Source organism: Sparus aurata, chromosome 17, assembly GCF_900880675.1.
Source record: "Sparus aurata chromosome 17, fSpaAur1.1, whole genome shotgun sequence".
Lineage (NCBI taxonomy): Eukaryota > Metazoa > Chordata > Actinopteri > Spariformes > Sparidae > Sparus > Sparus aurata.
In genome coordinates, this window is record NC_044203.1 from 24,849,366 (window position 1) to 24,874,187 (window position 24,822).

At 40.9% G+C, this 24,822-nt stretch overlaps 3 protein-coding genes across 5 annotated transcripts; all 3 read left to right on the forward strand.

Annotated features, from left to right (window-relative positions):
• Positions 1–1,444: 1,444 nt before the first annotated feature.
• Positions 1,445–4,841, forward strand: ino80e (INO80 complex subunit E). 2 transcript variants are annotated; one of them, XM_030393826.1, is made up of 8 exons: positions 1,445–1,580; positions 1,871–1,953; positions 2,063–2,133; positions 2,227–2,279; positions 2,406–2,487; positions 3,032–3,149; positions 3,470–3,568; positions 4,053–4,841. In XM_030393826.1, the coding sequence occupies exons 1-8, from the start codon at positions 1,553–1,555 to the stop codon at positions 4,257–4,259; spliced, it is 741 nt and encodes a 246-aa protein (XP_030249686.1). In that variant the 5' UTR covers positions 1,445–1,552; the 3' UTR covers positions 4,260–4,841. The 2 variants fall into 2 exon arrangements, with proteins under 2 accessions (XP_030249686.1, XP_030249687.1); XM_030393827.1 differs by lacking the exon at positions 3,470–3,568.
• Positions 4,842–5,982: 1,141 nt separating this feature from the next.
• On the forward strand, positions 5,983–11,038 carry LOC115566667 (uncharacterized). Its single transcript, XM_030392580.1, has 3 exons — positions 5,983–6,659; positions 8,181–9,101; positions 10,103–11,038. Exons 1-3 carry the CDS (start codon positions 6,345–6,347, stop codon positions 10,604–10,606), a joined length of 1,740 nt encoding a protein of 579 aa, XP_030248440.1. The 5' UTR covers positions 5,983–6,344; the 3' UTR covers positions 10,607–11,038.
• A 400-nt stretch (positions 11,039–11,438) lies between these two features.
• vars1 (valyl-tRNA synthetase 1) lies at positions 11,439–24,786 on the forward strand. Of its 2 annotated transcripts, XM_030393262.1 has the most exons (30): positions 11,483–11,564; positions 11,755–11,851; positions 12,128–12,483; positions 12,574–12,717; positions 12,886–13,093; positions 13,503–13,618; positions 13,767–13,842; positions 14,228–14,328; positions 14,444–14,571; positions 14,731–14,895; positions 15,001–15,082; positions 15,170–15,289; positions 16,140–16,248; positions 16,330–16,509; positions 16,674–16,798; positions 16,942–17,045; positions 17,156–17,314; positions 18,319–18,409; positions 18,516–18,621; positions 18,756–18,826; positions 19,757–19,882; positions 19,971–20,075; positions 20,498–20,645; positions 20,840–20,967; positions 21,217–21,372; positions 21,526–21,750; positions 21,918–22,029; positions 23,483–23,658; positions 24,356–24,505; positions 24,591–24,786. In XM_030393262.1, exons 3-30 carry the CDS (start codon positions 12,130–12,132, stop codon positions 24,657–24,659), a joined length of 3,834 nt encoding a protein of 1,277 aa, XP_030249122.1. In that variant the 5' UTR covers positions 11,483–11,564; positions 11,755–11,851; positions 12,128–12,129; the 3' UTR covers positions 24,660–24,786. The 2 variants fall into 2 exon arrangements, with proteins under 2 accessions (XP_030249121.1, XP_030249122.1); XM_030393261.1 differs by lacking the exon at positions 11,755–11,851 and having other exon boundaries at positions 11,439–11,564.
• The last annotated feature ends 36 nt before the right edge of the window (positions 24,787–24,822 follow it).

Sequence of the window (24,822 nt, forward strand, 5' to 3'; positions counted from 1 at the left end):
GTGCTCATTGTGGCTCTGCAGTGGGTGGAAGAGAATAAACCAGGAAACACTTTAATCTGCTGCGATTCTGTTTCAGTTCTTATGAGCCTGAGATCCATTTCCAGCTGGCAACTCAATTTATTTCAAATTTGTTCAGCAAGGCATGTCAGCTCTGTTTGGTGTCCTGCACATGTAGGTCACGAGGAAGGTGAACAGGTTGGTAAAACGAGTTCAACAAAGGTGCTGTAGAATTACAAATATAAAATGTGTAATATGTAACCAGTTTAGTTGAAAGTAATTCAGAAATTAACAGCAAAAAAGATTGACAGAATTTGAAAAAGCAGCAGTTTTGATGTTGTTACCAGGTGTCAAGCAATATGACTTTTTCAGGGTTGATTCCAATTATTAGAAATCAAGAAGATTGAAAAACGATATTTGGGACCGATATTCATTTGCAGTAAAAATGAAACCCTTTGTGTCAAAATTTCGAATCCACTCATGCACTTTTCTGAAGTGCAATCTTCAGGTACTTTATACTTCCTCCCCACTACATCTGTTTCATACATTTTGTAACTAGTGACCTTGCAGAATGGCATTATAAAGGGTTTATGGGCTAATATTGTGATGTGTTACAATCAGATATTGTTGTGGGCAGGACATTGTGTTAGAGGAAACTACATCGGAGCCAAGTAACACATTTTAAAATGTGTTCCATTTTAGCAGCAATCTGATGGAGAAAAGATACCGATAATTGGAAAAATGCTGAATATTGGCCCGATAATGAGCCAGGCTGATAATCTGTCTACCCCAACTTATCTATGTAATGTGATGTAGAGTTATCTAATGAAGTAAACATGCTAACAGCTAGCTTCAGTCCAACTGCTTCTGTAAGGATATAAACAACACCAACAATCTCCAGTCCAGATTGCTAGCTGCACGGCTAACTGTGCTAGCTAGCCAAAGGCAGCTCCAGTTAGTGGCAGTTGGTAACCTATTTGTTTTGAGTGTGAGATAGGCAGAAGGCAAATTCTTACATATTAAACCATTAAGCAAATACAACAGTAAAACGGAAGACTGGATTACTGAAATTAGGAGATGGTGCCTGTACAATTTAAATAAAACAGTCAACTGAGCATTTAGAAAGAGGAATTTTAAACCACAATAAGAGTCCATCATTCAAATTTAAATGAGTCATTTACGATAGAAAAGTATTGAAAGGGTTTTTGTTAACACTGTCATTGTTAAATAGTCTTACACATGAACCTGTCAAGTTGACCAGGAAGCAGAACTTTCCCTGTTTTTGATCAGAAAACAGGATGTAGGGATAGGATGTACAGGGCTGTATCCGAAATCAGCCACTCATTCCCTACTCCCTAGTCACTACCTAGTGAGTCCAACATAGTGCACTACATAGTGAGTAGTGAGTGATTTCGGACACAGCCGAGTGTACATTCCGGTCCACATTTGAATGCAGAAGATGGCGCTGGTTATCAGCTGCTGTCAAAACACACGAAGAAGAAGAAGGTCCCGCCCACCACGACGCATGAAAACGACGTCATAAGTAAACAAGAGCATGTCGTACAGACAGACACAAACAAGAGGTATCAATGTTATTGACGATTAAAATGATACTGTAACTTATCGATATCATATTGGAATCTTGAAACGAATAGGTCGATACTTTCATTGTTCTCTGCGAGCTAGCTTTGTAAGCTAACGCGTCTAAGTAGATAGCTAGCTAACGTTAGCTTAGCATACAGTACCCTATTAAATAGTAACGTTTTGTCGTTTTACAGACAGACCGTGTTACGAAAATAACCTCAAGTATATAATTATGACTGTCGACGGAGGAAAGGTTTCATTGTTTCATCGTTTACTTGCTGTGTTTCAGAAATGAACGGCCAAGCGGACGTTGAAGTCGACTACAAGCGGAAATACAAAAATCTCAAACGAAAATTAAAATTTTTGGTTTATGTGAGTACAGTGATTTTTAATTGTGAACGATCACACTTGCTCAATCATGTCTCGGCATTTTCCCAAATACATTAATGCACTGATTGTGTGTTTGGTTTCATTTTTCCAGGAGCAGGAATGCTTTCAGGAAGAATTGAGGAGAGCACAGAGAAAACTTCTCAAAGTTTCGAGGGACAAAAGGTGAGATCGCACTGTTTGCACATGATAACTTGTGATTGTTCCATAATATTATACGTGAGTACTCAATAACAATGGCCGTCACTTGTTTTCCAGCTTCCTCCTGGACAGACTGCTACAGTATGAGAGGGTAGATGAAGACTCCTCAGGTAGTTTTTTTTTCGACTCATCCTATAGAATAAAGTTTTTATACCTGTGGGGTGTGTTAATGTCTATGATAAGAGTTGTACTGTTGACTGCACTGTTGGTTCAAGTGTCCTTGTCTTCTGTTCCAGATTCAGATGCAACAGTTTCTTCAGACAACAGTGAAGGAGAAGGCCCCAGGGAGAGGGAAAGAGAACGAGATGTAGCAAAGAAGTACGTTTTCACATAAAGTTCTGAAATCAGTCAATACCATGAGCAGGTGACCAGGCAGGTTTGCCTTTCACCCTTCACTGCTACATTTTAATTTACTTTAACAGGCTGCTTGCGCTGTAAATGGGGACATGATTATCAACGTGCAAAATATGTATTGATCAATTAGACCCTCTTTGTTTTGGTTATTGTGAGCATTTGTAAATCGTAAGCATAATCCTGATACATCATGGTATGTATACAGTCAAAACTTTTGAAAAGGAAATTATAAATACATTTTGCTGATCATCACTGTCCAGATCTCATTGTTCTTAAGAAGATAAAATATACATGCTGTCAAATCATTTGCAGATTAATCTACTTCGGAATTATTTTTTGAAAAGATAACTTTTTGGTTGAGAATAATTCTAGTTTAGAGTAGCCAGAAGCCAAAAACATAGAGAAAACTATACATTTTTAAAGTCAGCCAACATGGTGTAGCCTATTTAACCAAAAGGATCAATGTGGATGAAACATTTTGTACTTGAGTCTCTCTTACTTTTTTCAGGCGAAGAAGTAGTCCCGGGGCGTGTCTTCCTTCTTCATCCTCCCCTCATCTCTCCCTGCTGTCCCGTCCTGGTGTAAATCCCCTACAGTCGTCAGGGTCTGGAGCCTATCTCAACACTGTAAGTTTCCATCTCCCTTTTGTGTATGGCATCTTAATGCAACAGTAACATTGCTGCCACTGTCATCTCCTCATCAGCAAACATAATCACTGTTTTTATTTGACATTGTTTATATAATTTGATTTTGTCATATTATTCATAAGTCTGTTTTATCTCTTCCTTTGTTTTTTTGTTTGATGCTTATTATGTTCTCACTGTCCTTGCATTTTTCATTTTCTGTGTTTTGTTTTTGTCTGGGTGTATGTCTTGTAAATTGCCTGTGTGCATGTGTGTTTGTGTGGTCGTTTGGCAATTTGGGGGCCTGCGTGTGTGTTGGGCAGATGCCCTTCCCGCCAGAGTATTTGGCTCCCCCAGCTGAACGTATGAAGAAAGAGAAAAAAACAAAGACGCCTAAAAACAAGAAAGAGACTGCAGGGAAGGTGAGAGAGGAAAAGGGGAATAAGATGCTCAGAGATTATAATAATAGACTGCGTACTTCTCACAAATTGTATCTGAATGTGCCATTTATACGAGGTGGCTTAGTCTGCCATTACATGATGGTCATATTTCATGCGTAAGTACTCGGAATTAAGACCTGTCGACTTTCATAGTTCTCCCTACAGAAAGCAAAAATGCTGTATTGATTACTTTCCCTTTTTTGCAAAGTCATGCTGACAGGTTTTTATATGTAACAGTGTCTAATCTGTGTTTTTCTGACATTTGCTCAGTATCACTTGTAAGACCCTAAGCCATTTTAAGTTTGATACTACGCTGAAATGCCCTTCTGGTCATTTTGTTTGCAGGCTCATATACATGCCTCATGCTTGCTGATTGCAGCCATCCATCCATTAATTTCTGCATCATATCTTCATCCCTTTGCCATTCCTCACAATTCCTCATTGCTTTATTCCTAACACCTCTCAGGTTGTTGCCCCAATGGCGGCTAATTACCCATCAGCCACCGCGGCCCCTCCTGCTGCTAGCGGCCCTTTCAGCTGGGTTCCCAGACAGATGCTTAGTGGAGATGCAGCGGAGGAGGAGGGAGACAGCGATGGAGACAGCGACAGAGGAGATGAGGACAGAGGGGAGGGAGACGAGGCTGAACTAGTCATTGACATCCCTAATGAGTGAGCCTGAATGTGTGTTTACATGTGTTTATAAGCAGAAGGTGTAAAGGTTGTACATGTGTGAGACAGAACGTGACTGAATATGCTGAATCTTCTGTAATCAGTTGCCCATCACATTTTTTCAGAAGGGGAGCCAAGCGCCCCCTTGTGGACTTTTGCGTAACTGTAGTATCACTGTATAAAATATCCCAGATAAATATGGTTCTCCAATATTATGTTAAGAATTAAATCTGTGAATACAGTTTTGAAGTATTTAAGAAAAACCACTGGGATGTTTGGATACTGCTTTTTACACTGCTTTTTTTTCTTCTTCTAAACAGTCTAGAAATCTACAAACTGACTAAATGCACAAAATTATTTGTGTAACCACCATTAAAGCTGTTTTAGTGATATAGATGTTTCAAATGTTATGTCTTCTTCGCTTGTTACAGGCAGTTCTGACAACTGCCATTTTTTGTACTATGTTAATATTTTTTTTTAACAAATTGTCAAAAATCGAAGCTACTTCATTTTTAATGGAGATATATTATTTTTGCATTTATCAAATGGTGTGCCAGAGAATAAAATGCAAAATGTTATAATTTCAGACGACTGATGGGGTTTTTGTTTAAAGTAAAATTGTGTGTCCGGTTTCATTCGCAGGTCCTGCTGTCAACCTGCAGCAGTGGCTATCCTACCTGAAATAATTGGTTAGGGCAGCTGAAAGTTTGTCCAACATTCGCTTCCCTTATCACCATTTGAGACGTTTAAAAAGCTACGAAAGTGTCAAACATACCTTCATACTATGATTTAATGCCCCACCCAAAACATCACACCCTAAACCTCTCATTCCAGAGTGACAGACAGTTCCTGAGGTATGATGAGGTATAGTCTGTGTCAACGCTAATAGTATACAGGAATGACAACATTCACCAAAACTAAAGCTATGACTAGGAAAAGCTCATGTAAACTTCCTTCATGTTGATTATTGCATCTGGTTTTCTTTGCTTGTAAGTCCTCTCTGCAAAGGAATCTCTTGACATGAGCCCAGGCACACACTTGGCTCATGTGTGTTGTAACTCTTAGGCAACATGAAGGCAGCCTTGCTGAAATCGACCTCCTGCTAGATGTCAAAAAGAGAGCTTAAAAGATATGTATCAGAGCACTCTCACACATACGCGACTGGTTTATTAGATTGTGGTCAAATTGTTGTTTTTGCCACATAACGATTTTCCAAAGAGCAGCAATTACCAACATCATGTCTCAGCAGGCCTGTTTTCTAATATTAAGGAGAGCAAGCTGCAATCTGTGAGCCGTGAAAGGGGGTGTGTTTAGTCTGTTAGCTTTCAAGAATCGCTGCAGGCTGGGTGAAACAATGACCCGTGGCTTTGACACTGTCAGGATTTAGCTTTAATGAGGATTTCATGAACTGATAGGGTTAAATTTAGAGCTCTGTTGCTCACACTTTACCTGGAGTTTGAAATGAGAAATCCTGGTTCATATGACAGTAATTAAAGGCAACTGACTTGATACGGAGTCAGCACTTTCAGGAATGTGCTTTACCGAGAATAATGGGTAACGAGAGTGAGTCAAATCAAAAGGCTTAACTTGTACAACGACCATTGTTAGGGAATGTAGACTTACAGGTAATTGACAGCGTTCAATGGGTGTGGGCTTGGCTTGTGTACCTAGCAGCCCTGGGAGTTAAAGGTGTAACCACAGAGAGTGTACAAGGGAGGGGTGAAGTGGAGGTACGGCCAGAGGGAGAGTCAAAAGAGGGTGGAACTGACAGAGGGGGCGAGGTTGTCAGGGAAAGAGAAATGAAGGAGTAAGCAAGATTGTGCCTGCAACACAGATTCACTCTCTCAGAGTACAGCTGACACTAAAAGAAGACAGACATGGTTGGAGACACACTGGAGGAGAGACCAAGGAGCTAGGAGGAAAACAAGAAGCCATCAGCAGCAGCCAACCCTGGCCACCTTATCTTTTTCATCTATATACGGAAACCACTGGATAATTTATAAGCCTCTCCCTCTCGCTCTGTGTGAGTGAGAGTGTGTGCGAGGGAGAGAAAGAGCGAGGGGGGGGATTTGCTGAGCTCACCACCACCATGCTGTGTCCTGCTGCTGTCAGTGCAGCTGCTGCGGCTCTCTGGCTGCTGGCAGTGCTGGGCCCAGGCCTGTCTATTCCAGCTGAGGACAACTCAGAGGCAGGCTTCAGCCTCTGCAGCCACTGCTTCCACAGACAGACGCCTCCTCGGGGAGCCTCTGCAGGACCACTGCTGCGCCCACTCTGCCACACACTGCCCGGGGGACAGGCGTTTGCCACTCTGTCCAGACCGAACTGTGACACAGCTGTCTACTCTGCCTTCCATCTCAGCCATGGGTGGATAGAGAGCGAGGGAGAGGAGGGGGGAGAGCTTGTGGTAAGCACGCAGCTATAAAGCTTGTTATGGCAGTATGATCTGTTTTTTGCAGAATGGAATTTGAAAAGACTGAAAAAGATAGAGAGATCAGTGTTTCAGCATGCAAGCAGTAAATCAGTGGAGGAAGGTAACTAAGTACATTTATTCAAGTACTTTGGGGTATTTACATTATTTATCCATGTATCCTTCTGCTCTGCTACATTTTAAAAGGGAATACTGCAGCCTACCTTTACTCCACTATATTTATCTGACAGATGTAATTACCAGTTACCACTTTTTCCGATTTAGATTATACTTTAAAAAAAAATATTTAAGGCAATGAAATGCAGTGTTAAAAATTAAACCAGTTCCCTTGGACTCTGACCCTTTTAAACAGAATTTGGTGCCTATAATGTACCTGATTGTTGGCAGTGTCATCAAAGAGACATTTCCATTTCCATTTTCATCCACATTACCATTAATCATCTAACAGTATTTCAGGTTTTTCTTGTGGTGAGTCCAGTGGAACAGGACTAAACTGTACGACCGCACACAAGTAGTTAAAAACTAGCACCACCTTGACCAGCTGCAACAGTTAACGGCTCCTGACATATTTTTGAAAGATATATAGTCATAGGGGCCATTTTTCTACACAATGAATTCTTTTGCTTTTATTACTGAGGTACAATTTGTGAACAGTATTTTAACTAGATCATGAAGGCGGGTATTGGTGAAATATAGGATTACTTCCTCTAACACTGCTCTAAATAGTGTGAACATTGAGCTCTGGTACTTGAATGCAAACCCCTGCATTTGAAAAATATTCTGTCGACCAGTGGTGGAAAGAAAAAAATCTCTACTCAAACACGAGTACAGTTAGATAACTCAAATATTACTCAATTTCAAGTAAAACTACGAGAATAACACCTGAGTAAAAGTATTCCTGTCAAACGCTACTTAGAGTATGAGCTGCTTTTTAATTGTGATATTTGATGCATTTTTATAAATTCAATCAAAGAGGTTTCTGTTTCTCCAAATCTTTGGTCGTAATTAAACCCAACTCCTGTTCTGTTCTGCTCAAAGGGTCATGGTCACCTCTCCCAACCCGGGCCTGCTGCAGACTTTTCTGTTTTTGTCGATAAGTCAGGGTTTCCGTTTGTCCGTTTGGGATCAGAAAGCCTTATTGGCTAGAAAAAAGCTGATGAAAGGTTTAGGTATAAATTAAAATTGTACACAATTCTGAATCTTAAAGTAACTAAGTAGATTACATGGTGTAATGCCTACTTAAGTACGAGTAAACTTAATGACAGTAATTCAAGTAAATGTAATTAGTGACTTCCATTCCTGTTGATGACATGCAATGACAGTAGAATGGGAACCTGTCCAGGTTTTCAAATGTTGACAAGACTGATTATCATCATTGAAATAAAATGTATTGATAAACCTTAAAAAGTACTGCCTAAAGTGTCTGTAAGGTCATACAGTGAGGGTTATAATCTGCATAGATGATTTGATCAGATGATGATGATTTGTGTCCGACAGACAGAGGAGGAAGAAGAAGACGACATTAAAGTCGCAGTACCAGGTCTTCTCAGAGGGGCTGTGGATCCGTCTGATTCTGTCCCCCCCACAGACTCCCTGCTCCAACACTGGGACTCAACAGTCACAACACTGATCCAGATGAGCATCACTCCTAAATGCAGCTCTGTAGAGGGAGATCTCTACGTCCTGACCGGGGCGGGACGTCTCGGTGCTGCTGAGGATGGAGAAGAGGAGTGTCAGACAAAGCTGCTGTGGTCTGCTGTGTGCTGCGCTGCCCCCGAGGGGAAGGCTGGCTTCAGTGTGGGGTTAATCAGAGAGGCAGAGGAAGGGGAGAGGCAAATAAGCGTGAAGGAACTGGAGGAGATGCTCGGAGGAGCAGAGCTGTTCTCAGAAGGCTGTGGAGGAGCAGATGGGGCCACTGTTGGTATCACAGTGGGTCTTCAGAATGAGGAGCTCCTGGGAAATACAGAACAGCTAGATGAGGATCTCACTGATGAAAACACAGGTGCAAATGATGATTCAAACACTGCTGGTGGAGTTACCGAAAGAGAGGAGGTTGTTTCCACCAGCCAAGATTCAAATGAAGACATTAAGGAAAGCAGCGAGGCACCGATCGCTGAAGAGCAGGTGGCTGGTGATGATGCTCAGCCAGAGGAAGCTGATGTTGCAGAGGTCGCACAAGAAACTTCAGCAGATGCAGCGACTTCAGAGAGCAGCAGTGAAGGGCAGCATGACGTGACACATTCAAGAGCTGTCGGATCAGAGTCCCCTGAGGCCTCAGCTGAATATGAAACTGTGGTTGAGCAGGAGACAGACACGAATTCCAGCAGCACTCTGGTCTACATCCTTTCAACTACCATGTCCATCATGAAGGCTCCTCTGCGGCCTTTGTTCTCCACAATCACACAGCTACCTGGACAGGTGATTAAAGTGACTGGACCACTAAAACAACGTTTTATTTGATTTAATCTTAAGGGTACAATATGTAGAATTGGCCATCTGTCAAATTCATACTCAAAACAAATATCACCAGAGTAACTGCTTACTGCTGCAAACAGTAAAAAAAAGCTTTGGACTAGGACAGGCGAGGGCTAGCTCGTTAGCATGTTATCTTCAGTAAATAACTGCATTCTCTCACATGATCCAAACTGCTGTTTAATCACACTCTGTTCATAAGTGTACTTAATCTTTGAACATTTCCAAAAGGCTAAAAAATGCTGAAGACTGAGACGTCCTGAATTTTAATCTCCATTATGGGTCATGCGCCAAATATAATGAATACTACATTTCCCGCAATGTTTTCCACCTGTTTGTGACACAGTACATCAGTCACAAATTTGTAGATGCAAGCCTCATTTGTCAGACTTTAGGGCACATCCAGAGCAACAGAAGACATTACAATAGTTGTTTGCGCTCCTCATGACGTGTTAAGTAAACTTAATGCATGAAATTGGGGGAATCCTTGTTTAATTTGACCAATTACAGGCACAATACTGGATTCATTCTTAAAAATTAGGATGCTAGTTTATTACAATATGAGTTAGCAAGTTTGACAAGTTTGCAGCATGAAGCACAATCAAAAGAGAAACAACAATAATAGAACATCGTAGAAAGATATCCCCAATCATTGCTTGCTTCTTACTTTTGAGTCTTTTTTTTTTGGATACAAACATTGAAACAGAACATTCAAATATTAGTTCAGTCAAACTGTAGAAAGACTATTTGCATTTTAACATGTTCAGCTCCTGAGGCATTCAAAAGAATTTCCTCATTCCAGTTTGCTCCTCCCAGAGACTGGAATGAGGTGTGAGGCCAGCAGGAGGTGTTATCTCATCACATTCGTTCAGGTTATTCTGTCATTTCATCAGTCACACCTTTGAATCTCACTTAGAAAGTGATATTTTTGTCTTATCTCGACACAGGTCACCTACGTTCTTCAGGAGGACCTTGGAGTTCTAAGTGCCCTGCCTGGAGATACCTACAACGTGTTCCACCTCATGACCTCTGACCTCCTGTCCTGGATGTGCTCAGCTGGAGAAGTGCTGCTGGGTGTTGGTGAAACCTGCTTCTCCAGCGCCTACTTCTGCTCCTCCTCCATGGTGGGGGCTCTGCTGGACAGCTGCTACACTGGGGTCACTGGCATGGGGACCCTGGCTGGGGACACAGTGGGGATATTTAGTGATGCGCTGGATAATGGTTGGTGGGTGACCAAGTTCTTTGGAGGGCATTTATGGGAGCAGAGTGAGGGGTATGTAGGTACAGTGGTGTCAGAGATGGGGGGTCAAGCGACAGCTTTGGGTGGGGGAGTTGGGAGGCTGGTATGGAGAAGTGTAAACGGGGTGGTTAATGTGTTTAGTCTGGGAGTGGGAATGATTATGGGGGCGGTGGATGTGTTCATCGGTGGAATAAGGGAGGCTTTTGAGTAGAAGTCAGAGTAACAAGTGGAGGAAACATGCAAACTACACTTGATGCCATTAGTAACAAACTTTTTCAAATGTTTTCTCCAGTTTTGGTTTGTAAATTTCTTTAGCATTTAAGAGTGTGAAAAGGGGGTAAATCTTCAATTTGATGTCATTTGATATGCCTTAGTCATTTTAGAAGGATTGTAATAAACTTAAGCAAATTTAGTGAAACACACATTTCTTCCACTGTAGGTTTTACACTTCACTGTGGCTGGCGGTCCAAATAATCTGCTGTATTTGAGCGCTTGGATAAATGACCCAACTGTGAACGAAAAACACTGTGCACAAGGCTTTTGGATGTAATTATTCAAGTAATTATTGTATGATAGTTGTTATGATAAATGTTTGCTTACATGTACATTTGAATAAAGGAGAGTGCTGGCTTATTGTACTATGCCGAATGGAATGTGTCCTCCATCAAAATAAGACAGAGCAGCTTTTGTTCTGTTCTTTTCACGGTAACATTGAGTAATGTTTTCATAATTATGAAATCAAAAGCTTAACATAAAAAGATATAAATACAAATTAAGGATAGAAAATACTTATGTACTTAACTTTGATTAGAGGTATTTTTACGTGGGTATTTCCATTTAATTCTACATTATTTTTTCTCATCCACTCCATTTTAGAAGGAAATATACTTGATACAACAATACTTATTTATTTATATATGTATATATTTTTACTTTACTTTTATTCATAATTTGTATACTTTTGCCCTCATTTTTTAAAATTGGTATTGTTTTCATCAAATAAAAAATAAATAATAAAACGACTTCCGCTTTGTACCGGAAGCGGCGGATCAAACCCGGAACACGTTGCTCGCTCTCGTTGCATCAGACGGCTCAGAGGCGGAGAGGACTCATGTCGCTCTGCTCTGCACGCTAACTTAAGCTGACGTCTCTCTCTCTTTCATTCAAAGGTATGTACAGTTTCTTCAACACATTTTCTATAACAGGTCACGGTTTCCTTAAACTCTAACTTTTAAACGAGTTTGCACGAGACCTACGTACGTAAACACGTAAAGCTCGGCATGCACTCAGACAAACTCGAGTTTTAGTTTGACTGATTAGCTAAAGCTAACTAGCCCGGTTGACATGGGTATTCATCAGCCTATGACAGGTGCCAGAGACCAGTCATGGAGAAAGTGAAAGAGAAGACCAAACGGCTAACATAGTCATCGTCTAACACTTTGAAACATTGATTTTGGCGAGTATAAGATACAGAAATCTGTCTTTGACACGTTTAAACCAGTTTCTTTACAAAGCTCGCGTCTCTTGCTAACCTCAAGTCAGAAGTTAGTTTGAAGTAACTGTGATGAACTGATATGACTGGTCAACACACCCACTTCATACTTGTCAGGCAGGTAAAGAATGTCTGAGATAGCATTGTAGTAAAACTTGTTTTGCCAGACTACATTCTGACAATAAGAATGAATTACACACAAGTGAAAACACTTGTTCATCACTTCTGTGTCTCCAACAGAGATGGCCACTCTCTACGTGTCCCCTCACCCTGATGACTTCAGGAGCCTCCTGGCTCTTATTGCTGCAGAGTTTTGTCCATCCTCAAGGCCAAAGGCCCTCACAGAGGACCCTCCTGCGTCCCTGAATGCCCGCTCCAGACCGACCCTGGTGCTGGGCGCTGGGGAAGGTGAGTCCGTCCTGAGCGGGTCCAGTGCTGTGTCCTGGTACCTGGCCTTGCAGGGGAAGAGGGCTGGTGTAGACACAAAGCAGCAGAGCCAGGTGTGGCAGTGGCTCAGTTTTGCAGACAATGAACTCACCCCGGTGTCCTCTGCTGTTGTCTTCCCACTGATGGGGATGATGGGAGTGGATAAGAAGGTAAGAGGAGCCTCCAAATATTTACTTGAACATGTTTGTGATTTATTCTGATCAGTTTTTATTCTACACTGACTTGTTGTGTGTTCTCAGCTCCAGCAGAGTTCCCGTGCAGAGATGATGCGTGTTCTTAAGGTTCTTGATCAGGCACTTGAACCGAGAACCTTCTTGGTGGGGGAGAGCATCACCCTGGCTGATATGGCTGTAGCCACAGCTGTTCTTCTACCTTTCAAATATGTACGTATATGCTGTCTTGCAGGTTTTTCAGTATAGTTGCTTTTTGTATCTCTCAGAATGTTTTTTGTTGTCTGAGCAAAACTAGTGCAGTTTGCTGCCAGTCACCATTTGAATGTGCTATAAATCAGTCAGTCACACTCGGATCATATTTATTGTTTTTGTTTTTAGGTGTTGGAGCCACCAGACAGGACAGTCTTGACCAACGTTACCAGGTGGTTCCTAACTTGTATAAATCAGCCTCAGTTCCTGAAGGTGTTGGGGAAAGTCACTCTTTGCGAGAAGATGGTTCCAGTCGCACCGAAGACAATTGCTGCTGCAAATGCTAAAGCTGCTAACGGCAGTCCTGCTGTTGAGTCTTCCGATGCCACAGCTAATGGTCAGTAGGGCTTGAGGAAAATCAATTCTTAGATGAATTTGGATTCTACTCTTGAAAGAATATTTCTCATTGCAAAAAAAATTATCCAAATTAAAAATAAAAACCCATTCTGAATATAATGAGAATCATATTCAAGTTCTAATTTAGGCTACTTCTTGAGTTTTGGGTGAGTGTGAGCAAAGGCAGTGGATGCATCTGTTTATTGTAATTATGGATCACTACGAAAAAATATGTTTTGAAAGTTGATAATGTATAGAAGTGAAAAACATTCAGGCATTAAGATATGTTGACAATTGTTGTATAATCACATTGTAGCGTAGGTCAGGGAGTGAAGTGCCACAGTACAAAAATATATATATATTTCTAGTGTGAACATTACTCTGATTTTGCTTTTGGTTTCCTCATTCAGGCCCACCAAAGACAGAGGCCCAACTGAAGAAGGAAGCTAAAAAGAAAGAAAAGCTTGAGAAGTTCCAGCAGAAGAAAGAAATGGAGGCAAAGAAAAAGACGAAGCCACCAACAGAGGTATGGATATTAACCTCTATAAATGGGACTTATTTGGGGCAGCTTTGAAAAACATAGATGTGGCGTATATTAACAAAATACATTGTTTTGTGTAAGTTTAAAATCACATAACACATGTGAGCTCTGCTTTATTTTTTTGCTCTTTTAGAAAAAGGCCAAACCGGAGAAGAAGGAGTTGGGAGTGATCACATACGATACCCCCACTGCCCCTGGGGAGAAAAAAGGTGATTGATCAGTGTTGGTGGAGGTGTTCACTATCTTGTAACGGATGTATTAGACAAGAGTATGTCTTGAGTGTTTGGACTTCAGGTTTTGTTCATAACAACTTTACTTCTCCATTGTCAAGGTGCACATATGTGTCCAAAAACTCAATTTCTGCACCCATTTCAGTGTCCTCACTCTCATTTTAAAGACCTTTAATTTTTTTTACCTTTGTTTCAGTGGTAGCAGGTTTGTTCTGCCTCTCAGTGATGGTGAGGGGGATTGTAGTATGAGAAAAAGTGACATTAGTGTGTTCCCTCCATATTATGAATAATCTTATCATATATTATTGTGATTAGCTTCAGCTCCTCATGTCAACCCTTTTTTCTCTTTCTCCTCTGGTGTCAGATGTTATCAGCCCGCTTCCTGACTCCTACAGTCCCCAGTATGTGGAGGCAGCCTGGTATCCATGGTGGGAGAAGCAGGGATTCTTCAAGCCTGAGTATGGGGTAAGGGCGTCCTTCCCCTCACACTATAGTCACATCAAAGAATAAATGCCATGTGTTTTATTGACCATTATTTAGTCCTCAATGCCATATCTGTCTCCCTCCCTACCTTTTACAGAGGAAGAATATTAGTGACCCAAACCCTCGTGGTATGTTCATGATGTGTATCCCTCCACCTAACGTGACTGGATCACTTCACCTGGGTCATGCCCTCACCAACGCCATACAGGATACTCTGACCAGATGGTAACTATAATTTGACTGTTCTTTAGCCTGAAATTCAAAGTCATATTATCAGTGTGACTTCTATTGCACCCTGGGATTTCTGTCGACCCATTTCAGTCTTACTTGTTGTGATCTGGAACCTGTGTGTTTGAATTGCTGCGCTGTCCCCCGTCTGTCCAGGCACAGGATGCGAGGCGAGACCACCTTGTGGAACCCAGGCTGTGATCACGCTGGTATCGCCACCCAGGTGGTGGTGGAGAAAAAGCTGATGAGAGAGAGAGGCATGAGCCGTCACGATCTGGGCAGGGAGAATTTCATCCAGGAAGTCTGGAAATGGAAGAATGAGTGAGTGAAGCAAGTGGTAGAGAGTCAGAGATGTCAGAGATATTAAACTGAGATAAATACCAGAATAAAGACTAATTTGATAATTTAGCTATTATGCCTTTTTAGAAAGGGAGACCGTATCTACCACCAGCTGAAGAAGCTGGGCTCCTCTCTGGACTGGGACAGAGCCTGCTTCACCATGGACACTGTGAGGTTTTTTTTTAAATCCCTGAACTAATTTGAATGAAATCTGAAGAATTATTTCTCATTTTCATGCCCATTTTTGTCTGTCCAGAAACTTTCCTATGCAGTCCAAGAGGCCTTTATCCGCATGCACGATGAGGGAGTGATCTACAGGAGCAAGAGGCTTGTCAACTGGTCCTGCTCTCTAAACTCTGCCATCTCTGACATTGAGGTATTTTGTTATGAAGTATTTTGGTTAACTGATGAAGAACGAAAAAGATCCAAGCAACTTGTTTAATTAAAAAAAAAAATAAAAAAAAAAAATATATATATTTATATTATTTTTTTAAGTTTAGTTTTTTAAAGTCAGTGTATTAGTTTAGATTTAATCAAAAATACTAAAATGGTCTGTTATAAAACCTTTGACAGATGAACAATGTATATACGTGTATCCCACTGGTTACTACTAGTGCTAGGTATATCTACAAATGGCTAAAGCAAAGATTATTACATTGTGATGCACTGAAAGTTTATTGGTATGGATTCTTAGATTTGTGTTCTTACTCAGACATTGTCAGACATGATTTAATCCAGGCAATGTTTGTGTGTGCCTGTTTGTGTTAAAGACAGAATTAAACAGTGATGTATTTGAGAAGTTTGTTACTCAAGAAATTAAAAATTACCCAGAGGGCTAAGATGTGTATCATAAGAGTAACATCATATCGTCCCTGGCATGAGTCCAGCTGGAAACATTTGTTGCACATCCACCTCCCCTTCTCCTCTTCCCACATTTTTTGTCTGGCTCTTGACTGCACACTGCCAATTAAAGGCAAGTGCACCAAAATAATTCTTTTAGAAAGGACAGAAAATTGTATTTCATAGAAAGAATGTGATTATACTGAGGTTTTATATAATGAGGGTATAAAAAAGTGTCATTTTGGAATTTGCAGCAAATGTTTTCAAACAGCGCTCAGCCTGACTTTGTTAACCCTGTTACAAGGTTGTGAAGGAGACGGATCCAAACAGCTCTGCCAGTACTGGCCATGCTGTTCCCTTGATTAAATCTTCTGGTTGCTTCGCAGGTGGATAAGAAGGAGCTCACTGGCAGGACTCTATTGCCTGTGCCGGGCTACAAAGAGAAAGTGGAGTTTGGAGTTTTGGTGTCATTCGCCTACAAGGTGGATGGATCAGGTACATGAGCTCATAGAGTGCAGAATATTTTGAGCACGTCGTGCCATATTTGTTGTTTACCTTTCACTTTTTCTTCCTTAGACGAGGAAGTAATCGTGGCAACAACTCGTATTGAGACTATGCTGGGAGACTCTGCTGTAGCTGTCCACCCTACTGACTCCAGGTATCAGCATCTAAAGGGGAAAATGGTGCTGCACCCCTTCTGTGACCGCAAGATGCCGATTGTCTTCGATGACTTTGTGGACATGAGCTTTGGAACAGGTAGGCATTGTTACAGGACTAGACAGTTTGCTGTTTGGTCAGTAATGTGCAGAGAATAAGTAATCATAACAAGTCGTTAAGCCTGGCCACTGCCCTTATTAAGACTGTCGTTTTTTACTTTTTCTGTCTGACTCAAATGTCCCTCTGCACCATTTTCTGTTCAGGCGCTGTCAAAATCACCCCAGCTCATGACCATAATGACTACGAGGTTGGAGAGAGACACAATCTGGCCTTCATCAACATCTTGGATGAGAATGGCCTGCTCATTAACGTGCCTCCCCCCTTCCTGGTATAGTGTCTCATTAACGTCCTTCCCCCTGCAGTGTGTGCATTTCCACCCTGACACTGAAAGTCAGGCCTTTTCATAGTTTGCTTGTTGTTTCGCTTTTATGTCATAATTTTTCATTTTTAACTATTCTGTCTGTTCCCCAGGGCATGAAGCGTTTTGAGGCCAGGAAGGCCGTGCTGCAGGCTCTCAAGGACAGAGGCCAGTTCAAAGAGATCAAAGACAACCCCATGGTCGTCCCAGTCTGCAGGTAAAGCGAGGCTCATTTGTGCATAAGTGGATACCGGTTGTTTGTGTTTTAGATCTTTTCATCCTGTTACGGATCATCCTCAAAGCTCCATTGTTTATCTACTCCAACAGCCGTTCCAAGGACATCGTTGAGCCGCTGATGAAGCCACAGTGGTATGTGAGCTGTGCAGACATGGGCAAGCAGGCCGCAGATTCTGTCAGAGAGGGACGGCTCAAAATCATCCCTGATCACCACCTCAAGACGTGGTTCAACTGGATGGACAACATCAGGTAATTATCTTTTTATTTTTTTAAATGGGTTTCTCTTGTTGAACACGTATTGTTTGATTTTTTATTTTATTTTTTTTTAAATGTGCAATTCAGATTATTATTTTTTTGTAAAAGTTTGACCTGCCGATCCTGATTTTGACTGATTCTGATCTTTGTAAGAACTATAATTAACAGCATAAACCAACATTTGTATGGTCATAACAAAACATTGATGATTAAATAGGCCTCAATCTTAAATTACAGGACCTTCTCTCACTCTCTCACGTAACCAAATCTTAAAATAAAGTGCTTTGTAAATGGACAGAGCATTTTTTGTGTAAGATAACATACAACTAAAGATGAAATGCAGCACATCCCACTTCATCTTACATGTTGTAAGCTATTTTATTCAGTGACCTGTTGGTTAAATGGCCTTAAGAGAATTTAAGTTCCCTCTGATAAGCATTTACAGTGTGCACTGGTATATTCAGGAAGCCTATTGTGAAAGGTAAGAACATAAGGAGTCTGTTTCTCATGCAGCACAGTAAAAGGGTGGTGCCAGAGTCACTGTGTTGTTATTTCGCATTTATAATCTTCGACAATGTTCAACTTTCCCAAAAGAAAACCAGTGCAGCAGGTCATCGCTGGCCATGCCTAAAACCAGCTGATTCTGGTCCCTGGGAGGTTGATTATGCATCTGTTAAATTACTTCAGAAAAGATTGCGGCAGTTATGGCCTTTAAATAACACATTTAATTAATGGTAGACAGTGTTATACCGGTGACTTCTCTGATTTCATTTTATACAGTGACAGCATTTTTGGACAGTACAGTTAAGCATTTTAAATTGAATGTCAACATTTAGGGACACTGCTGGTCTTCTTTTTAAAGAATCTCAAATAAGTTGCAGATGAATGTTTCTTGACAGTTAATTAAATCAATCTCGTAGCTATAGAAATGGATGTTTTGAACAATCAAGTCTGTAGTGAGTCCTGTTTCAGATGTCATCCATCCATCTTCCTCTCAGGGACTGGTGTATCTCCCGGCAGCTGTGGTGGGGTCATCGTATTCCTGCGTATTTCGTCACTGTCAACGATCCCTCTGTGAAACCAGGAGAGGTAAGATGATGTCTGTCACTATGGTTAGGGTCAACAGGAATAAAAGCTATTTGTGTCCATTAATCTGCATTTCAGATTCTTCATTCATCTGCTTTTTTCCTTCCAGGACATGGACGGTCATTACTGGGTGAGTGGAAGCACAGAGGAGGAAGCCAGAGAGAAGGCAGCAAAACGCTTCAGCGTATCCACTGACAAAATCACCCTCAGACAGGGTAAGATTTCATCGTTTTTAATTTCTCATCACTACAATTATTGTAAAGATTATCTAATCAGTTCATGTTTTGCAACTGCACACATTCATCTAATGTAAGTAATTATGCTCCTAACTTTTGTTCTCGTGTTTCAGACGAGGATGTTCTGGACACTTGGTTCTCATCTGGCATTTTCCCATTCTCCATCTTCGGATGGCCTAATGAGGTAAAACACTGAGGTCACCCACCTTTCTGCTGACACAAATGCCACTTCCATGCTGTCTATAATAAAGATATCTTCTGAGGTAGAAACACTGAATATGTTTAGAGGCACGCTCCTATTTTGAATGTGACGCTATTACAAATTTGATACTGATTATCTAAGCAGAATATTCAGTTTCATTATTCCTAATTATTCTTATTATACTTATTTGGACTGTAGCATTTTTTGGTTAAGACATGTAGAATATGCTGATATCAATTAGAATTTAGGAGCATTCTTTGGTCATTTATGAAGCGCACTTGGAATATGCATCTCATTTAGGGTTTTTAACGCTGTTTGCCACACACAGCCTCAGGCTTGTTTATAGTAAGCCTGGTGTGTTGTCATGGATGTGTACTCGAACAAACCAGCCAACCATTTGCAAGGCTGTGAAGAGATGCATTTTCAAAAGAAAAGCCAACATTTCTATGATCGAGAAACATTGACGCTTTGAAGCATTATGAAAGTCTTGGATGTCAACAGGTCTTCAGATATGTGCAAATATCATTGCCGACCTTTTCAAGAAGATGCTTGAACTAATCAAAGAGGGAGGCTGTCGAACAAAAAAAAAAAAACTCATTAGGGCGTGTTAATTGGAGTATGCACTCCTGCATGTAATCATGATTATAAGTATAATATTCATTTTCGTTAGCCATGTAAACAGCTTATTAGTAATATGGTCTTTGTTTAAAATCAGGCCGACACAGGAACATTTTGTGTATTTAAAGAAAACTGATGATCTAAAAAGGGCTAATTATGTAATAAAGAAGAGTATAAGCTGGACATGGGTGCCACTGTATCTCTTTAAGTGTTATATTTGAAATATGACTTTTAAATGGTGTTTTGTTTCCTCAGTGTTTGTTATAAATGCTGCTGTTTGCGGTTTCCCCTCAGACCCAGGACCTGAATGTGTTCTACCCCGGCACATTGCTGGAGACGGGCCATGACATCCTGTTCTTCTGGGTTGCTCGTATGGTGATGATGGGCCTCAAACTAACAGGCAAGCTGCCCTTCAAAGAGGTGAGACTAATGGTGACACAATGGTACATGATTTAAGTGTCATAAGCAGGACGTGACCAAGTAATGATGACGCCTTTTTTCCTCACAGGTTTATCTGCATGCAGTGGTGAGAGACGCCCACGGGAGGAAGATGAGCAAATCTCTGGGCAACGTCATTGACCCTCTGGACGTAATTACAGGGATCTCCCTGGAGGTGAAGCCCAATCATGCTTTGATGCATGTTCAGATAAACGCATACATAAAGTCTTTCCTCTCTCCCTTTTGGGTTGTCTTTCACGTGGAGAGCACACACTCATTGCTCCCCCGAGGCACATATTCTTATGTAAGCTTTATTAAGCACCCTTTTCTGCTTCCAACAAGCTTTTATTGAGGCCATCAATCTCTTCCCCACTGCTCCGTCAGGCGAAGCCGACCTGTCCTCTAGGGGGCACTGAAGGACTTGTAGTAAAACTGCACTTTACCCTTAATGTTTTACTTTAAAGGTCCATTTCTACCCAGTCAAAACATCAAGCAGTTGAAAGTGGTTTCTGGCTCTCAAGATAAAAAGAGAAAACTGTTGAAGACCTTGTTTTGTTTTTCAAATGGTGACTTATTCCCTGTGCCTCTACCCTCTAGGGCCTTTATGCCCAGTTGACTGACAGCAACTTGGATCCAATTGAGGTGGAGAAGGCAAAGCAGGGCCAGAAGTCAGACTACCCAAATGGCATCCCAGAGTGTGGCACAGATGCTCTACGGTTCGCCCTGTGTGCCTACACTAGCCAAGGTGAACTCATTTGTCTTTTTTGTTATTCGTAGTTGTTCCTCCGTTGGCCCACAGCCTGCATCTCAAGCTTGAGTTAATAAAATAGATCAAAACACTAGAAGGAACTTTACCATCCTGTCAGTGCAAGGTCAGTTGTTACAAATCTGTTTTAATATATTCTGAAATGATCATTTATTCCTGTGTTTGTCTCACAGGTAGGGATATCAACCTGGATGTCAACCGCATCCTGGGTTACCGTCACTTCTGCAACAAACTGTGGAACGCTGTGAAGTTTGCCATGAAGACACTGGGAGACAACTTTGTGCCATCAGAGAAAGCCCAGGTGAGACCAGGGGAAAAGAACAAAAACTGCTCTGTGCTTATTTATATTCATCCAGCAACATATTTTGACCAAGTAGATGTTTAGCAAATCTTTCTTCTTGTTACCATTTCTTTTGTCAGGGGGTTCAGTTTCCCCATATGCTGCCCTGCTTTGTATTCATAAAATTGCACACGCTGACATTTGGAAGTACAGGAGTCGTGTTATCTGAACCTGAACATTTCCTCTTTTCACTTCGTTCAATGCTCTCAGTTGTGTGGAGAAGAGAGTGTGTCAGACAGGTGGATTCTGTCGAGACTGAGTGCTGCTGTTGGTCTCTGCGACACTGCCTTCAAGGCCTACGACTTCCCCGCCATCACGACCGCCATCTACAACTTCTGGCTGTATGAGCTCTGTGACGTCTACCTGGTAAGAGTCTCGGAGACCTCTGAGCAGTCCAGCAGTAGCTTGTATGAGGGCGTGTAAAAACTTAATGATTTTGCAGGAGAGATGTATTCAGGATCAAAACCGATTCTACTCTTTGTTCCTCATCTCGTCTCTCTCACTCTTCTTGTCCTCCAGGAAAGTGTGAAACCAGTCTTCAGTAAAGCAGAGGAAGACAGCACCAGTCAGAGACAGGCTCTGGTGTGCAGACAGACACTTTACACATGTTTGGAAGTCGGTCTGCGCCTTCTGTCTCCCTTGATGCCATTCGTCAGCGAGGAACTCTACCAGAGGTTACCACGGCGACGACCACAGAGTGATCCCCCCAGCATCACTGTCACATCCTACCCCGACACCGAGGAGGTGAGAAAATGAAAGAGTAATGAGGGTTGTTGGAAAGAAAAACTGACTGAAAAATCGTATTTTTTTTATAAAATTGCAGTTGTGGATGATGGAAACTGAAGTTCATATTTCAGTGATGCTCTCTTATTGTCTCTGTGAGCCATACATTTTTCTGGGATTTGTTGCAGTTCTGCTGGAACAGTGAGGAGGTTGACCGGGACATGGAGTTCATAATGACAGTGGTCAAGACCATCCGGTCACTGAGGGCAGACTACAACCTGACCAAGACCAGAGCTGACTGTAAGATAACACATAATTATGAAAGTTACTCTGAAATGAATCCTGTTTTAATGTTAACAGTTACCATCTCAATCACAAAGGGAAAAATGGTGATGAAAAGTAACTCTGTACATTTACTGAAATACCATAAAAAAGCTGAAAGTAGTTTGATTTACTCTATCACGCTCTCTCTTCACCTGTTGCCTCCTCCATCAGCAGGGTTCTTTTTCTTCTGCGGTGTAGAGTTTCCAGTTATTCCAATTATACCACCACTACCTGGGCATAGTGAGAGGGTAAAACAATGCCTGATCCTGTTTCAGTTGCAATGGCAGAGTCATTTCCTTTGTGCTCTAAAATTGCCCTTGTTTTTCTGGGTGCTGGCCAAATGGCATTATGAAAGTAAGCCTTGCAAGGAGCCAATCTTGACATGGAAGGTGTGATTTTTTTTTTTTTTTTACAGCCATCACACTGCAATCAGTATTTACTTAAGAAATTAGGCCAAAAAGTCATCTATTGCCGGTTTAAGTACAGTTTTAAGGTAGTTGTGCTTCATTATTTCTATTTTATCCTACATATACTTACACTTAACTGAAATTTAGATGCAAATATTCTGCCTTTTTTTTTTTTTTTTTTTTTCTGTATATAATATATCTGTAGTTTTGACGATTCGGTGACCTTTAAAATATGATGCATTGTAATGGTTTTAAACTACAGAACAGTGTTTACAGGAGTGAGAACTGGCTCCACCATGGCAAGCTTCGACATTACAAGCTGCTCACACAATAATGCATCAGTAATGACAATCTGGTAACATAACATTCTGTATAAAGTAATATAATTTTTCTGCATTAGGTCTACTTACTTTTACTTTTTTTTTTTTTTTTTTTGCATTTTCTTAAACGTACCACTCGGAACTTTTAACTGGTTGTGATTTCTATTCAGTAGTGATGCCTCTACATGACCTACATAAGCAAATGAGACCATCAGCCAGAATATTGGCCATTTCTGTAAAATTAAAATAGAAACCAGCTTAAAATAGTTACCCAACTCTTACTGACTTCTCCGGGTTGGATCAGTCCTAAAAATAAAACAATTTTTCATGGAGCAGTGCTCAGGATGAATTGAGGGGTCTCACAGTCCGAGGAAAGAAGCTGCACAAAGTTTACTGTATTTCACAATTGTCATCTTTCATCCAAAAGGGCCAGCAGAAACAACGACAAATAAACGCTCCTTTTTGTAGCTTTGATTAAGATTTGAATGCAGGGCTTTTATTGTTAATGGAGTGTTTTTACACTGTGGTGTTGCCACTTTCACATAACAACCTGAATACTTCCTCCACTGAGAATAATACCCAGGTTGACAAATGCCTGAATCACCCTGAAGCCAAAGTACATAAACATCATGTACAATAATGTATCTTGTCTATAACTTATGTTATGATGCCTAAACTTCAGTTTACCCATTTCTCTCCCAGGTTACCTCCAGTGCATAGATTCTGCGACTGCGTCCTTGGTGCACAAGTACAGTCTGCAGATTCAGACCTTGTCTTATTCTCAGGCCATCATCCCTCTGACAGACAACCAGCCTGTCCCAGAAGGCTGTGCCGTGGCTATCGCCTCTGACAGATGTACTGTCAACCTTATGCTCAAGGTGAGAGCCCTTTTGTTTTGTTTCTCCCACTGCTTATCTCTCTGGTGTGTAAACAGATTTCTTTTGGCTTTGTTTTCAGAGTTACGACTAAGTCTGACAATTTTGTAAAATGCTTGTAATTATCCGTTTATGTTTTCAAGGTTAAGAACATGTTTGAATTTCAGTATAGACAATCTGGTTTTTCATCCACACAATCAATTATGTAAACCAAAAATCAGTTTATTTGAAACGAAATAATCCTGTCAGACTAACCCTAACCTAGCATCAAATAATCATGGACAAAAAAAAAAAAAAAAAACATTTATGTGAACAGCAGGTAAACATAAAAGTGAAATATAGAGTAGATTTCTGGGGGTATGAAGGAATTCTGTAAACTTTATTTTCACAATTTTATTTACAAATTGCTGATGTTTTAGTTTCCCTAGACACAAAATAAGGTAATCTTTGCCATTTATTACTTCTTAAATTCACTGGCTTCATTTTGAGACATTACATGACCACCTGAATAGTCTAAGAGCATGATTGCATCTCACCTACTTGGTAATCAAGGCAGGTAAATAAGCTAGGAATACTATTTAAACAAGGCCTCCTCGACTTGAATTTAAATTTGGTATTTCCTTCTCCTTTTGAAGATCTGAAATAACAAGATGTTAATTTACGACTGTCTTTATATCCACTTCACCTTTAATTCCCCCAGGGTCTCATTGATGTGGAAAAGGAAGTGGCTAAGCTGATGACAAAGAAAGGAGACTTGGAGAAACAGATGGAGAAACTGAGAGAGAAAATGGCAAAGGGTGACTACAAAGAAAAGGTGCCAGTGAAGGTGCAGGAACAGGATGCTGAGAAGGTGGGAAAAATAAATTGAGTCAATGCCTCACGTGGTGTTTGATGCGAATTCTTGTTGAATGATAATTACTTGCGTCTCTCCTCAGCTTCGGCAGAGCCAAACCGAACTTGAAAAAGTCAAAGAAGCCATGGACAACTTCAGGAAAATGATGTGACTTTGCCCTTAGCATTCTGTAAATCCAGATTTATTTCCTCTTTTTCATGTCTCTGTATTAATTTTCAAAATCATTTTCCAAGTTGATTGTATTGTGGATTGAATTCAATAAATCTTATATGACAGTCTTGTGTATTGTTCTGAGGGAGTTTGTTAATCTAAGT